Consider the following 17,795-nt stretch of genomic DNA (forward strand, 5'->3'; position numbering starts at 1 on the left):
AACCACCCATATATAAGGGATAAATCTCGTCAGATCCACCCACACAAACACACACACAGCCATATCTTACCCAAACTTTAGAAACCAAGACCATAGAAAAATGGAAATTTAGATTACTCAAGGATGTGTCAGGGTACAACATATAAACATCCAAAAAAGAAAACCAGTACCCAGATGCCGTCATCTCCCCTGGTCCTTCCAACATACTGGCCTCCCTGCCAGGTAAGGATTCTTGCACCCATTCGATCAGAGAGCCTGTCCTTCAAGTTTCTTTTATTGAGGCATCTTGTCTGGGCAAGAAATCACCGTCTGAGACACCCGTCCACCTCCTGTGGCACTCACGACATATATATATACACATACATACATACGTACATATATATATATATATATATATATATATATATATATATATATATATATATATATGCATACATATATACATATATATGTATAAATATATATACACAGGGTGGGCCATTTATATGGATACACCTTAATAAAATGGGAATGGTTGGTGATATTAACTTCCTGTTTGTGGCACATTAGTATATGTGAGGGGGGAAACTTTTCAAGATGGGTGTTGACCATGGTGGCCATTTTGAAGTTGGCCATTTTGAATCCAACTTTTGTTTTTTCAATAAGAGGGTCATGTGACACATCAAACTTATTGGGAATTTCACAAGAAAAACAATGGTGTGCTTGGTTTTAACGTAGCTTTATTCTTTCATGAGTTATTTACAAGTTTCTCTTTGTTTACAGCCATTGACATGTCGCAGAGGTTAACACATGAGGAGCGGATAGAAATTGTGTTGATGTCTGGTGAACGCAGTAACTGGGTCATTGCAGCAGATTTCAATGCAAGACACCCTACGAGACCACCCATCTCCCATGCTACAGTTAGCAAACTGCTTGCTAAGTTTTGTGAAACTGGTTCAGTGTTGGATTTGCCAAAATGTGGACGCATGAAAACTGTCACTAATGAAGAAACATCAGTGGCTGTCCTAGCTTCATTCAGCAAAAGCCCACAGCGTAGCACTCGCTGCATGTCACTGGAGAGTGGCATTAGTCGAACATCCCTTCGGCGGATATTAGCTACTCACAAATGGCACCCTTACAAACTCCAGCTACTGCAGCATCTCAACGAGGATGACCCAGATCGGCGCACTGAATTTGCACAATGGGCAAAACAAAAATGGAACAGGACCCTCAGTTTACGAGAGGGAGAAGAGGGTTGCATTGACCATCCAACACAATGGGCAGCACATTGAACACATTTTATAAGTGGTCAGAAACTTGTAAATAACTCATGAAAGAATAAAGTTACGTTAAAACCAAGCACACCATTGTTTTTCTTGTGAAATTCCCAATAAGTTTGATGTGTCACATGACCCTCTTCCTATTGAAAAAACAAAAGTTGGATCCAAAATGGCCGACTTCCAAATGGCCACCATGGTCACCACCCATCTTGAAAAGTTTCCCCACATATACTAATGTGCCACAAACAGGAAGTTAATATCACCAACCATTCCCGTTTTATTAAGGTGTATCCATATAAATGGCCCACCCTGTACATATATATACACATACATACATACATACATATACATATATATATATATATATATACACACACACACACACACATACATACATATACACATACATACATACATACATACATACATATATATATACACATACACATACATACATATATACACATACATACATACATATACACATACATACATACATACATATATATATTATATATAAAAACATGGTTTTCTGCCAAATAATACATAGAGTACGCGACTCGTGTTTCGCCCTTATTTGGGCTCATCAGGCATACACACTACACTGCCCCCCTGGCGGGAATCGAAGTCCCTTAACAGTGCGCCATGGCGTGTGGTTCATTTATCAGATGGAGACTCAGACTACTGATGCTATGAATATATATATGTATATATACACACACCAGTGGAACCTTGGATTGCGAGTAAGATGGTTTGCATTACGACCTACAATATGTAATAAATTTTGACTTGATAAACGAGCGGTGTCTTGCAATACGAGTAGTACGTATACGCTTTGTCTGCCAAGCGCCACGTGATCACAACTGAGCCGATGGTTCTTCTCGCTCTCTCGCTGTGGGATTGTGGGTAATCGTCTCCCAATCTCCATCTGAGTTGGGGTGCCTCACTCATATAGTCAACATCCACACGAGCGTGTACCGTTTACCATAGCATGATGATCACGTGTGTGTGTTGTAATGTGTGAGTCCCTGTCTTGCACCCCAAAACACGAAGCTGAGTCTCAGTACTTAGCGACACCAGCTTTTTTAATAATTTTTATATGAATAGTTTTGGGTTGTGGAACGAATCATCTGAGTTTCCATTATTTCTTATGGGGAAATTCGCTTTGATATAGGAATGCTTTGGATTGCCAGCACGTTTCCGGAACGAATTATGCTCGCAAACCGAGGTTCATGACGCCTCCATTCCCGGGCTGGTTAGGCGCTTTGCACACAATGTTGTGGCTTCCTACAACCAAGAATGAGAAGCGGAGGTCTTAGAAAACGAGTAGGGGGAGAGCATACAGCCGCACATTACGGAGAATTTAACCAAGATGCAAAAGTCGGGTAAAGAATAAATTGTACCAGTTGATCTTGTAACGATCTTGTTAATGTGGCTGAATGATTGATTGGAGTAATCACATTAATGATGATGATGTCCCTTGGTGAAGGTGAAGATATAAGGCGGGGTTTGCAAACGTGTCGGGGGAAGAAGTCTCATTGTATAAATAATAAATATGAAGCCGAGGAAGGTGTATGGAAGTGATCTGGCACTTGTAACAAAAGTTTAATGAATGTATAATGGACTCTGGTCCAATGTTTTAGAAAGAAGATGATTTCAGTTATGAAAGTTTTTCAAGAGCAATGTTGTTGTTATTATACTGGGTAAAGGAATTTCACATGCTATAATAGGACTTCATTTGGTAGTGAAAATGTAATTGGTGTGAGCTCTGCATAAGAAAAACTTGCTTTGTACATTGTACTTTGTACTGTGCAAATAAAAAGTACTTTTATATATATTGAGACGACCTGTCGAAAAAGATACCAAGGAGCCGCTTCTCCGGGGGAAATCTTCAAAATAATGACTGGCTTTTTATTTGGTGTGCCGCTCCGTTCTCCGAGTCACGTGGACACTTCCAAAAATAAAAACAGGCAGCCTTCCGCCTCTTCCTGCTCCTTAACCATTCGCTCCCTTCTCACCCTGATCCCATCACTCAGCCCTCTCTAGGGAGCGGCCCCGGGCCCCCACATAGCGCTTTACTCCTAGGCTCCAACCCCATACAGTGCATGAAGTAGCGACGCACGTCACAACACATTATTTATAAAAGTGCCTTATTTTCTGCGGTAATTAGTGAACCACTACGCGCTTAAACAATCTTTGCTTGTTCTGTGCATTTATTAAATCACAATTTTCAGTCATACACTCTTAAAAAAAAAAAGGGAACCTTCGCCATGAAGGTTCCAGAAAGAACCGCTACTTATTTAAATCTGTACCAGGCTCTATAACCCTGAATAGATGTAACAGATTTGTGCACACAATAACACAAGCAGGTTTTCTTCACCTGTGATCGTCCTGCAATCAAACATCAACGATTTCAGGTTATTTTTTTTCCAGCATATTAGGAAGTGTTTCAAAGCACAAAGAACCAACTTCACATGGAAAGAACTCAGCCCAGAAAGAAACTGAGTTTGGTCAAGCTCTAGTTCTACGAAAAATTATACAACCCAATAAAGAACCATAAAGTGCCATCAAAGAACCTTCATTTTTAGGAGTGCTGTAGTAAAATAAGTTCATTTGGATTGCCATAAGAAAATGATGTATCCTCGACTAAAATGTTTAATAAACATCTGTAATTTAAGTGAAATAAGTGGTTCAGTTACTTACATTCTATACAAAAGACATTTAATTTACCTTAACTGTTATGTTTTCTAAACACAAAATGAATGCATCAACTTAAAAAGAATCTCTCATTTTAAAACTACTCAAACTATTTGCCTGGAATCACTGTCTATAATTCAATTAAGTTAATTTAACAAATCGTTTTTTGAGCGAGTCTCTGTTTATACAAGTGATCTTCTTTATTTAACTCATAAACTGTATTCGCGCACTTCACTGAGATGCACGGAGCGTGACTTCACCTTCAGATTTCAATCGAGGGTCAAAACAAATTTAATTCAATTCTACGTCTATCGTCCCAAGAGGGAGATTGCGTCTGCAAGCAAGATAATTAAAGACAGACCCAGACATCACAAAAAAAAGACTACAGTCAAGAAATAAATACAGAAGGTCGGTATCGTATATAATAAATAAGATGTACTGGTGAAAATTAATATTAAAACGCTTCGAGGACAAAAGTCGTGCAAGTACTTGGTAAAGTGAACACAAACTGGTTGGAATTAGCGCGTTATTTGGCACGTAGCATAGCGTTGAAGAAGCCGACACAAAAGCGCATTTCACAACAGTGCAAGACAGGCGTCCGTGTGAGGGGGAAAAAAAAGCGGAGGCTAATCAGTCAAAACCTATTTTAACGTCACGCTTCTTGCAAAGATGCACGAAACCATGCAAACAAAACAAAAAAAAATCACATTAGAAACGTATCCTTTTACACGGACTCTCCTGAGTCGATCCACGCACCACTGGGCGCACGGCAGGCTTAAGACCCTCAACCTGGCGCCAGTCCATCGCTGGGAGATGTCCAAAGCCCATTTAATCAAATTAGCCGCCGTCTATTTTTAACTGGGCGACTAATCTGATCGTTAAAAACTCCGATTTCAGACAGATGAAGCCAAGCAGCTGTCTTCTGCCGGGTGCCTGCCTCGCCGATTTAAACTTCTCCAACGGTTCACCGCGTCAACACCCCGGTGGTTTGATATTTACAAGTAATTAACACCTTGAATTGCATCGTGTCTTTTAGGTGAACATCAAACATCATCAGGCCAAAACTCTTTACAAGCACAACATATAACTGCACTAAACACTGAAATGACTTTTTATCGTTCTCCTGTATCGTTTTTTATTCAACGCGACTTACAAACACAAAATGCGGGGCACACCTCTTCACATATTTACAGCATATCAGATCTCCAAGTAGCTTTGAGAAAGTTTCCTAATCTCAATTAATATACGGTATACCTTCGTTCCACTGTTGACACAAGTAGTTTTTGAAGTCATTGTTTAATCGTCCGCAATCAGTGGCAGATTTAGATATGGGCGACATTGGCATTTGTGGTGGCACAAAAAGTTCGGAATGGTGATGACAGCCTGGGCCGCTCAATCCATTATGGGCGCTGTTTATGAGGGTTAAAGGGCGCACACTCTGGACACTTAGGGAGACCCCCAAACAACCCTCTGGTCCTCAAACTCTATTAATACAGTCTTAATGCGGACTACCCGCTATGGACGCCCAACGCAAATGCGCTTCTGCTTCTGCTAACAATGGTTCTAAAATGCCGTTTGCCAAAATCCATTTTGTTCTGGTTAGAATTCTATTACTTAGATATTTTTCTAGTGGTCGTTATTTGCCTTTGGTATACAATTGTCACACACGTGCGCATGGGAGGCAGCTAAAGGGCTCAGGTAAGGACAGTTCTGTGACATACCAGGATGTGGCAGAGTGCACTGACTCTTTTTCTTCCTTGCCTGGAGTAGTGATGGGTCGATTTTGAACGAATCTTTAACGTGACTCGGGAAGAACGAGTCGTCTCGTGGAAGTGATTCGTTCAGTCGCGCATGCGCATTTGCGCAACTTCCTATAGTTTCTGTATTGGAATTGATTCACCTGTTTCGAGTCTTCGGGTTTTTCCGAGTCGTTCGTTCATCACGTGACAGCCCCATAAGCTTAACCAACTCAATCTAAGCCGGAAACAGAATCGATTGGTTCATCTCTCGAGTCTTCGAGTTTGAGTCGTTCGTTCATCACATGACAGCCCCATAAGCTTAACCTATGCAGTCTGAGCCGGAAAGAGAATTGAACGAAATGACTCAAAAAATGATTCGTTCATTTTGCTGAACGAGACTCAAAGGTCTGAGTCGGTAAAATGATCCGAACTTCCCATCACTAGCCTGGAGGCCATTCCCGGGGGATTCCGCCTGGCTCTCCTGAAGTCACTTCCGGGACCGAGCCTATCGAAGGAGACCTTGCCAGCTCCGGCCCCTGTGATGTCACGTCCGGGCTCGAACCGATGGCTGAAGACCTCAATGAGCCCGACTTTATGATCTCATTTCCTGTCTTCCCCTTTAAAAACCTCCTCCTTTTCCCTACGCCCTCAGTTCTGTATTGGACTCGGTTTTGTGCACAGCAGTGCTATCATTTGAAAAGAACACTTTGCAGCCAGGAAAACAAATTATATGGGTGGCTGCCCCAAACCTTGCTTTGTCTCATCATGGCTTTTGTGACACAATTTATTCATCTAGTAATGCACTTTTAGCAACATCCTGTGATTTATAGGGGGTGCCACTGAAAGCCCCAAACACAACAGCACTACCAGATATCCCAGTCTCCTAATTTATTTTAACATATACCTTTACACAGGTTATTTTAAGCACTCACACAAGCACAATTGCTTCTTCTTTCTCTTCCCTACTCTCCTTCCACTCCTTCAGGTGAGCTTCATCCTCCACCTCCCGACTCTGACTGTCCTGGATGTGAGGTGACTCCTTTTATACAACAGCTTGGGTGTATGTCCAGTGTAAGGATGTACATAGTCTGTGGGAAATACTTCCGTGTCAGACAGATCTCCACAAAATAGACTTCTAACTGCAGAGCTTCACTCTGTTGAGGAAGAGTAGCAGTTTATATCATACCTCAGTGAGAACACCTGGTCACACCTGGTTAAGATTAGGGCTGGCGGAGGATTATCTGACTCTCAGGTCAAAACAACCAGGTGACAAAAACCTGCAATCCAATTGAATTGTAAACCACTGCAGCAGGACACATCCCAAAATAGGGAGAACTTCTTTTGACAGCGCCCTCTGGTGGCACCCTAGGGACCCTAACAGGGTTGCCCTTCAAGGGGTGTGCAAACTGGGAGATCCCGTATTGAGGGATAATTTATGCCAGTCCATTCACTACATCCCAACTTTCCTGACTGGGATTGGAATCATTAGCCATCCCAGCCAGGTTTGCTTCTGCCATCACACTGTCCATCCATTATGGGTAAGGCGACACTCTCCAACCCACTTGCTAGCTACACCGATCCGTACATGTCACCATTCGCAATCCTCTGTATGAAAATGTGCTATAGAAATAAGTGCTGCGGTCGTCTGCAGGTAAAATGAGTTCTTTGGGATTTGAAAAGGTTCTTAATATGTAAACAAACAGAAATGTGTAATGTCTAGTATGCCACCTTGCAGAATATGAACAGATTGAGGACACATTAACTCATGTGCGGTACGAGTCCTTTTAAAAATTAGCAACCCACTGGGATTTAGCCAATTTGTTTCCCTCTCTTCATGGCCATTTATGGAGAGTGTAGGGATCTGAATAAAAGGTTCTTTCTGGAGCCATCATTTAGTTTAGGGTTCAAGGTCTTTATTTTAGTCATGTTTATACAAAAAAACAAAATGAAATCTGCCTTCTCAGTTGCATCCAATAACAGACAGAAACAACTGAAACAAACAAATAGCAACAAGAAAGGTTCAAAACTTATACAAAAATTCTACAAAATGTTTACACCATTTGAAAAAAAAAATGATTTTTTGTTAAGAACTGCTTCTAGCAGTTTGATTGTACGTTTTACCTAAAATGGGTACAGGATACATGAGGAGAAACTCCATAAATCTGGATTTTTTTTTTTTTTTAACTATTATTATCTCTGGTATTCCTTATTAAAAAGATGTACGGCACTGGGGAGAAAGGAATTTCTGTGTGAATTTTCAAAGCGACTCTCTTCCCTGATTTATTGGAGTGAAGTTCTGTAATCAGATTAAGATGAATTCCAGCTTCTTCAGCAGTGGGCCCGACACACAAACATCAAATATCTTCATCCGCCCCAATAAGTTCAGCTGCAGGTTTGGTGGTCTACTGGAGTGTTTTTAAATTTGGGGTTGTCAGACTGCTAGACCAGGTCGGTGCCCCGGTGGCAGGGGTACTCAAGTTAAGTTTTGGGTTGTTTGATAGTGCCAGTGTGTCTGCAGTCCCAACCACTCTAGCAATCAGTGAGTTATTTTACCTTTAATCGATGGCTCTACTTAATTATCTACCCTTTTTTCTTATGACTTTGCTTTCAGAAAAATGCAGTATAGTCTTAGATTTACATTTACAGGAAATATTTGCATTTATGTCCATTTTCTTTTCTTGCTTTCTTAATTGTATGTGCTGATAACTAATGAGAGTCATGATCAGGGCTGAATTTGAAGGTCTTTTGAATTTTCTATATTAGATGCCATTTTGCGTAACTATCGTTAGGGTCCCGTCCCACATTTCTGGGAGACTGAACTCAGGGTCACAACCCCAGAGACCATCGACACGACGGGATACAAGGCCAGCATTTGCATCAAGCTTTACCTGCCCTGCAGAGAAATCCTTCAAACACAAAAAGATACACAATATTCGTGTCTTGCTTGGTTTTGAGTTCTTCCCTGATTTTCTGACTTTGATTCTTGCCTCTCGTCTGGCCTTTGGTCGCTTTGTTTATATCTTAATTATTTGGTTTTGACTTTTTCGCACACCTCTTTTAAAAAAAAATGATTGATCTGTTTTCTGCTGAGCCAGGACAACGATGAGCTTAGTGGACGTCAGTGCAAACAACATGGAATGATAATGGGCAGTCAGCTGTCTGCTTAATAGTACATACTAATTAAATAAACAGAACATCGAAAACAATTAAAAAGCAAAAATAATTAATTTTTATTAATCAAAACACACATAACTTCTTACTCTGTGAATATTTCACACATCCAGTTTGAATTTACTACGTCGATACAAAGACATAAACCGGTAACTACCAGCTGGCTGAGTCAAGTCCAGTTACAAGCAGACACTGACTGGGATGAAGACTTGCAGCCATAGGGGGAGGGCACCCCCAAGGACTGAATTTGAGAACCACTTCCCTATGACTCCACTCTGAAGAACCTTTATTTTTATGAGTGTGCTTTAGAATATAAGATTTTAAAGAATTGAAAAAAAAAATACTGGATATGCAGGTTACAAAATGAATACATTCTCTAAATGTGTTATAAAAATAGCAATAAAAACTACAGTCTTCTGTTTTACAAATGTACATCCAGCCACCATTCATACCACCTGTTTAATCCGACTTTTGGAATGAGGAGAAACACGGTCTACTCCCTGCATTAGGTTCACGTCCTTTGTAAAGCACAAGCACACTCACACTAACACTGAACCAATTTAGAGAGCAAACCATCAGCCGAGCTCCGGCTTCCTCCCACAGTCCAAAGACATGCAGGTTAGGTGCATTGGCGATCCTAAATTGTCCCTGGTGTGTGTGTGAATGTGCCCTGCCCAGGGATTTGTTCCTGCCTTCGCCCTGTGTTGGCTGGGATTGGCTCCAGCAGACCCATGTGACCCTGTGTTAGGATATAGCAGGTTGAATAATGACTGACCGACCATCAACCGAATGCAAAGGTCCTTGGGACGTAGCATTACTGTCAAAAACTGGAGGATGGACATGGGAGCAAACTCCATGAAAACAATGACTGACCTTTGGATTCAGACCCAGTGCTGTGGAGAAAAGATCCCTGCTGCCCTATAATAAACACGAGCTTGGTCAGTTAAAAAAAAAAAAGATACAATTCCTTAAAGAAACCATTTCTCAGTCTGCAGCACAAACAGCTCCAGCACAGCAGCCAGCATACTCTACCATCTCAGGTGTCAAAGCATTTAAAAATATGCTTAGCCTGATCGCAGATTGAACCCAAACTCTTTGATGCATCACATTCTCTTAAAAATAAAGGTGCCGGAGTGGTTCTTCAGAGAGATAGTGGAGCCATTTTTGGTTTCCAAAACACCAATCCACGTGAAAGTTCCAGAAATAATCTTCTTTAGATTTATTTAGTTTAGTTTATTTAGATCCGTAACAGGCTCCATACAGAAAATTACCTTGAATAGATGGCAACAGATTTGTGAAATTCAAATGGGTCCCTGATTTTTAACACAAGCCAAGTCCAGGTTTTCTTAGTCAGTTAGTGTCCTGCTAGGTAGCCTACTATAGATTTCAAGCATTTGTACCCAACATATGAAAAAGTTTTTCACAGCAGAAAGAAAACCTTTACCAGAATGACATTGTGCTTGATCAAGCAAAGGTTCTACAAAGAACCACACAAGCCAGTAAAGAACCATACAATGCCATTAAATATCCATTATTTTTAAGAGTGCACTGTAAATAAATAGACACTCCTGCCCATTTTCTCTTCATTGTATGTATCCTGCACATCCGCTGTGATCTCATTAAAGAAGGGGTTTATACTCACAGCACTAGAAACCAGGCAGGAATCCGCGTCTGGTCACAGGAATGCACACATCAAGATCAGGCCAATTTCACGCAGCCAATCGACCTTAATAGTACTGTATGTCTGTATACAGAAGGCACCCTTGAACCAGAATACTGATAACATTAACAGCCATGTCAAATACTCCGACAATGGAATTTCTGTTTTCCTTTTCCCTGTTGCTACTCAACATTAAGTTGTCCAACACTAAACACTGGCTCTTTAATGGCACTTTACTGGGTTGTGTAGTTCTCTCTAAGACCATTGCTTGCCAATGGGAAGGGTTGTTTGGGCTTTTAGAAGGTTCCTAATATGTGGCAGAAATCTTTATAATAGGCTACAGGATACCAACAAATCAAAACATTGTGAATATGGCCTGTGTTATTGTATGTAGAACAAGTCCCTGTAAAATCTGGGACCCCTTGGGATTTCACAAAAAATGTTATCAACAAGTCATGCTTATTTATGGGGCTTGTAACAGATCTAAATAAATAAAGGGTTCTTTCTGGAACCTTCATGTAGGTGGTCCTGAAGAACCACTTGTATTTTTAAGAGTACCTATTAGTCTTCATCCATCCATTTTCATGTCTTTTAATCCAATTTAGTCATACCCAGCAGCATCATTGCTATGGCACCATGCCACCTGGACCTCAAGCAAGGTGCACCGTAAGCAATAACATACACCCGGTTTAAAAAGATAAAACATTAACACAAAGGTAACAAGACAAAAAACATCCCATTCAACACTTGCACACAGAGGGGCACTGATGAAAACTACAGCCCAATTTACTGCTCTCTACATTTTGCCACCTGTCCGCTAGTTTTTAGCAGAATCGAGTATAGCCACGGGAAACAGACATCAATGCCAGATTAGTTTGACGTCGCCATTATATTTAAGATGCAGGTAAGTGGGACGTGGGACGAAATAAAGGAGTACCCGGAGAAAACCCACGTACGCACGGGGAGACCATAAAAACTCCACATCTCCAATGTCCTTACCAGGAATTGAAGCCACTGGTCTTTAGAGTAGCGTGGCAGCGACAACTCCTGCGCCATCGCGTGTTTCTAAATTACACAACAGCTGCAAATTTAAAGCCCGTCTGGAATCTTATTCAGCACAACCGTGCATGATACATGCAGCGCGAAATGAAGACATTGTGTCGCCAACCACCCTCAAGGGCACTCGAACCCCTGTTCGGTTCCCGGCTGAAGGACCATTTCCGTTCGAATGGGCTTCAAGTTTTCGTCGTGAGTGAATAACTGCCTACATTCCTGAGAACCATTACATTGTGCATGGATGAGGGCTTGGAGCTTCTCTCATTTTGATATATCAATTTAGCTTCACGCGAGTGCGGCAAGCGCACGGAAATGTAATCCGAGTCAAATAACTCAGCACGTATTTACTAATACAAGTCTACATGTGCTGAGTTGAGTGCCCAATTTGGGTCTGCTTTATGAAAGGAGCTATATAATATATTTTCACGTATTGTTTACACTCTCTTTAAGCTTGTACGGCATGGGTAGACTCGATTTAAATTGACCTACCTACTGCTCGGATTACGAAGCCCTTCGGGTGCCTCAGAGCCCTCCTCATCCACGCTTCTCGCAGTACATCCAGGGCGCTGTTCCTTCCTTGCACAAGAAGCACGCAGTTATCCATCCATCCTTGGAAGTGGACCTCGGCCATGGCTTTTACCAGCCGCTTGTTCCAGAAGCTCTGCAGATTCTGCGCCTTAAAGTCCGAGAAGATCTCCTGGCCGCTAGGTGTGCCGTCGCCACGGTGGCCGTCGTCTTTGCACAGCACAAGAGCCAGCGATGTGGCTGATAGCTGCACGAGGCGAGACGGCTGAGACATATTGGCGATAGTCTTCAGTCCTATCCAGTCACCAACCAAGACAAGTACTTTTTACTCCTCCATGCTCGTTCCAAAACATGCTGCAAAAACAAACCGACGAATCTTGCGCCCTTATCTTGGAAACCTCTCTCTACTCACTGAGCGATCTCCGCTTCCTAGGTAACTGGAAGCCGCATTCTGCGGGAGAGGCGTTCACTGGGAAAAGCTCATTGAATCCCTCGGGCCAATAGCAGTAGACGAAGGCGTGGTCAGTGTGAAGATATTAGCATAGTGTACAGGTGTGGTGACACCGCCCCTTACTAGCCGGCCGCTTCCCGACTGAACACAAGCGAAGGACAGCAAACGGAGAGATTTTTTTGGGCGAAGACTTACTGGAACATAGTTGAAGACTTACTGCTTTTCCCATTTATTCACTCGCTTTCGAAACCTTATGGTCCAATTCAGGGTTCTAAGTGAGTGAAATTTATCTCGGTAGGACTTCAAGCAAGGTAGGAGACCAACTCTGGATGGCGTATCAGATCGGATCGTCAAGCGAGTATGAACTCGCTTACACACCAACACACATCTGTTTAACTAGTTGAAACAGCTGTATTCATCTATTCTGCTGTGAAGGCAGGGCAAGACTAAGAGCTTTAGATGCCCAAAACACTCAAAAGATTTTGGTGCCCTATATGTATGTGTATGTATGTATGTATGTATGTATGTATGTATGTGTATATATATATACAGTATATATATATAATATATTTTGTGATGAATCACAACTTTCAGGAAGATGGAAAATAATGTTTGCCTCCAATTTATTTCTGCCATTTGCAATTTTTTCACCCTATGGTCCATTGTAAATCCTGCAACAGAAAATCTCTATGGCTTCCCCCTCCACTTGATGGCCTAAGGACATTCTTATTTTGCGTAATGATTAATCCAGCCCTGTGTGAAGGTTGTTCTTCAACAATTAACATTTATCTAATGAGCCTTTATTCAGATCTATGCACAACAGTACTACAAACTGCTTCTTTTTTCCTGCAATTGAAGTACATGTAAGTTACTCACTTGTAATTACATAGTCAGTCACTGGTGGGATCTAAATCTGCATCTTTGTGGTTTACAGTCTGATAGATAAGCTGAAGTATGTAACTTGGACTGTTGTAGAGGAGCTTTCAACAAGCTATCAGATGGCCCAGACTGAACAGGGTTGCCTTGGAGCTGAAGCTGGAGAGACAAGTTTGTAAGGGGTCCTTGGGTGCAGTCAGAGGGTGCTATAGAAAAGAAGCTTACAGCTTCCTTGTGACCTGTAAGCACTTCTGTAGGTTGACATCTCAATCCCAGGAGCACTCTTGGATTCAAGATAAACAGGGAGCCATGTCACTGCATCAGGGAGCCAGAGTTTACAGGCAGTTAGATGATGCTCAAGGAGGATGGGATGAAGACGGAAGCTGTTTGTGTGCCATTTGATTATTGTTGGTGGATTAAAACCTGGAAAGGTACTACTGTTAATAAATTATTATCTAATTGAACTTGAAACTATCTGTGGTTGAGTTGTGTTTGATTCTGACTCCCTTCATGTGTATATATATATATATGTATATATATAGTTACACACATGCATGGTGGCAACTGAAGGGCTCTAGTGTATGTAATTCTACAGCCATTCCAGGGGTTGTCACTGTTTCCTAATTCCTTTTCACTTTATCCCTGGCAGGCCAGGTGATTGATGGCTATAAAACTTCTGACGTCACTACCAGTGTCTGTCCACCTGGACACATCTCTTCTTGCCAGAAGGACTCAACATTGGAAGCTCTGCCATCTTTGTTAGTTCTGATTTGAACTCACATCTGGAAAAACGTTTCTGCAGCTTATGTGTTTTTGTTTTAGTGCAAACCTTCAATTGTAATGAGTTACAGGCTGGTACCCCAAAATCATTATCATTGTCTTGTTCTCCTCTTACTATATATATATATATATATATATATATATATATATATATATATATATATATATATATATATATATATATATATATATATATATATGGTGGCCACCAGGGGGCACTGCAGCTCTCCGAACACCCAACACAAACTTGAACACAAGTTGCCACAAACAAACTCTTTTATTCTGTGTGAAATTCTTCCTGGAAGAGTTTCCGACACCACCAGTACAAGTACAATTTCAGCACACAGCAATTCTTTGTCTTTGTTGTCTCTCTGCCTTTTCTGTTTTGCTGCTCCAGCAAGCTTTGCCCTCTTCCTTCTGACTCTGGCTCCCAGACTGAAGTAAGGCTGCTCTTTTTATCCTATCCTGGAAGTTCTGCCAATGGTATAAAGCAGTGGCTCTGAAGCACTTCTGGATGAGGTTGAAGTGCCACAGAGTAGGGACTCCCAAACAATGCAGGTCCTCCTTATGGACCCCAAGGAACCGTATATATATACCCTATGTCCTCTGGGACTACAAAACCCAGCATGCCCGGCGGTTATCCTTGTGGTGATCCCAGCCTGGGATGGCTGCCATCTACTGTCTTGGGAAGGGAAACAGCATGAGTAAGCTGCCTTCGCCTGCCCTTACATTGGAATGGCCTCCTGGCCAGTACACCCACCCACACAAGGTCATCATTCAACATTTATATATATATATATATATATATATATATATATATATATATATATATATATATATATATATATATATATCTAGGGGACTTGGCCCCCTGCTCGCTTTGTTGGCCAACCCCTGTGTTTGGTTTTCCGGATACACACTTTTATTATTTTTTTTTCTTTGAATTGTTGCTGTTTCATTAGTTTCACTTTTTTTTCAGAACTTCTGTAAAAACAATATTTGGAATCTTTCGAGTCCCAATATGCTGAATCTTTTAAATGAGGTCAGTGAGACACGTGTTTAATGACTTTGTACCATAATTCAGGATAGGTTTGTCTGTTTGAAATTTCAGCACAGACAAACGATCAACATCATCAGATAAATAGATAGATACTTTATTAATCCCAAGGGGAAATTCACACATCAGCAGTTAATAATTTTTTTTGGAAAGTAACCAATAAATGCATGTGAGGTAAACTCCATTTTTGAGATTCTCTGACTTAAACTTCAAAGCCTTACAAAATTTACATACTTCTGACATATCACCTATGTCCATATATTCAATCTCTATTCGCCTTTTTGTTATTTCTCCGAGTAATAATTTCTTTTTTTTTTTGCGCTAATGTGATGTTTACTTTCTTTGTTTTGACACTGTCGTTTTTTTCTGCTTTCATATTCTGTATCTTGTTCTGCATGTCCTTGTTTTTTAACCTCTTTATAACATTTTACTTTGTGTCCTACTCTTTGTCTTTTATTTCTGACCTCGCTTTGTCCTGCTTTTTTTTCAGTGACACCTGGTCTGTTGTGATTATGTTCCCTTTTTCAAGTAATAATTTCTGTTTGTTTGCACTACTGCAATCTTTACTTTCTAATTTTCCTACTCCACGAGTATCCGGTTTTTTTTTTTGAGCCTTTCAAATTCCACTGCTTTCATAATCTCTAACCTGCTCTGCATGTGTATAGCGGCAACGTTTTTGAACGTCTTTATGAAGTTCTACTTTGTCTTTTAATTCTGAGCCCGATTGGACGTGCTTTTTTTTCAATTCCACTTGTTCCGGGCTGATAATTACTTTCCTTATTTTCTGAATTTGCACCTAGACTATTCTTTTTCTTTTTTGTCTCTTCAATGCTTTTGAGTCTCTTTTCTCCACACTGCTTTCTTCTTCGCTTAGTTGTCGACGTTTCATTTACAACGTTTTGTCCTTATACACTTTATATGCGCTGACAGCCCTCGATCTGCGTGTGCTCAAACCTTTACACGACTGAGTGTTTTGCTGCCCGTGGTCTTATTTGATATTGGTTGTAAGTAGGGTGTGTCCTACAAGAATCTCATGTTCTACGTCATCGCGAGACGCTCCGTGGCCAATCTCATTCGTCTCACAGGTCTTTTAAGTGTCTTCCGTGATCTTCACGTGAACATCACATCTCGTCTCCTGTCTTTCTCTCCCAGGATTTTTTCTTTAATATATATATATATATGTTGCAAAGTTTTGCTGTCAAATAATGCAAAGAGTACGCGACACGTGTTTCACCCTAATTCTGGGTTCGTCAGGTGTGCACACTCACTGCACCCCCTCTCGGGAATCGAACCTCAGACGTCAGCGGTGAAGCCTCTTATGTTGCGCCACGGCATGTGGTTCGTTTTACTTGACAGCATGTAGATCGGGGTAAGACCCATACAATCAGATTGTGATTCAGACTACGAATATACAATCAGATTGTCTGTAATTATCCCAATCTACATGCTGTCAAATAAAATGAACCACCCACCATGGCGCAATGTAAGAGGCTTCACCGCTGACGTCTGAGGTTCGATTCCCGAGAGGGGGTGCAGTGAGTGTGTACGCCTGATGAACCCAGAATTAGGGCGTACTCTATATTCTATGATCTGCATTTCGCAAACTGAAAGAGGGCACCATGGCGGATGTTTGCCTATTTGCAAACCAACCACAAACGTTATCTGGTAGGTAACCACCCACACAATCAGACTGTGATTCAGACTACAAATGCCATATATATATACACTGCTCACAAAAATTAAAGGAACACTTTAAAGAAACACATTAGATACATCAGATCTCAATATGAAGTTGGATATCTATACAAATAACGACAGGGCAATGTCTTAGGAACAAAAGGATGCCAAGTCTTTTAATGGAAATAAAAGTTTTCTGCCTACAGAGGGCTCAATTGTGTAGACACCCTAAAATCAGAGTGAAATGAAGATGTGGCAGGCTAGTCCATTTTTTCAAAAACTTAATTTCTGCTACTCAAAATGCTTTTCAGTATCTTGTGTGGCCCCCACGAGCTTGTATGCATGCTTGACAACGTCGGGGCATGCTCCTAATGAGACGACGGATGGTGTCTTGTGGCATTTCCTCCCAGATCTGTATGAGGGCATCCCTGAGCTGTTGTACAGTCTGAGGAGCAACCTGGCGGCGCCTAATGGACCGAAACATAATGTCCCACAGATGTTCTATTGGGTTTAAGTCAGGGGATCGTGAAGGCCATTCAATTGTTTCAATTCCTTCATCCTCCAGGTACTGCCTGCATACTCTTGCCACATGAGGCCGGGCATTGTCGTGCATTAGGAGGAAACCAGGACCTACTGCACCAGCGTAGGGTCTGACAATGGGTCCAAGGATTTCATCCTGATACCTAATGGCAGTCAAGGTGTCTTTGTCTAGCTTGTAGAAGTCTGTGCGTCCCTCCATGGATATGCCTCCCCAGACCATCACTGACCCACCACCAAACTGGTCATGCCGAATGATGTTACAGACAGCATAACATTCTCCATGGCTTCTGCAGACCCTTCAACGTCT

General features: G+C 41.4%; 1 protein-coding gene across 1 annotated transcript in view; it reads right to left on the minus strand.

Annotated features, from left to right (window-relative positions):
• The window catches only part of stox1 (storkhead box 1), a 97,790-nt gene extending 84,903 nt beyond the window's left edge, over positions 1-12,887 (minus strand). Inside the window, exon 1 of the mRNA XM_039737763.1 lies at positions 12,072-12,887. Coding sequence (XP_039593697.1) covers positions 12,072-12,381 — 310 coding nt within the window. The 5' untranslated portion in view covers positions 12,382-12,887. The remainder of the gene's footprint in view (positions 1-12,071) is intronic.
• Between the last annotated feature and the right edge of the window lie 4,908 nt (positions 12,888-17,795).

Source organism: Polypterus senegalus, chromosome 1 (genome assembly GCF_016835505.1).
Source record: "Polypterus senegalus isolate Bchr_013 chromosome 1, ASM1683550v1, whole genome shotgun sequence".
Taxonomy (NCBI): domain Eukaryota; kingdom Metazoa; phylum Chordata; class Cladistia; order Polypteriformes; family Polypteridae; genus Polypterus; species Polypterus senegalus.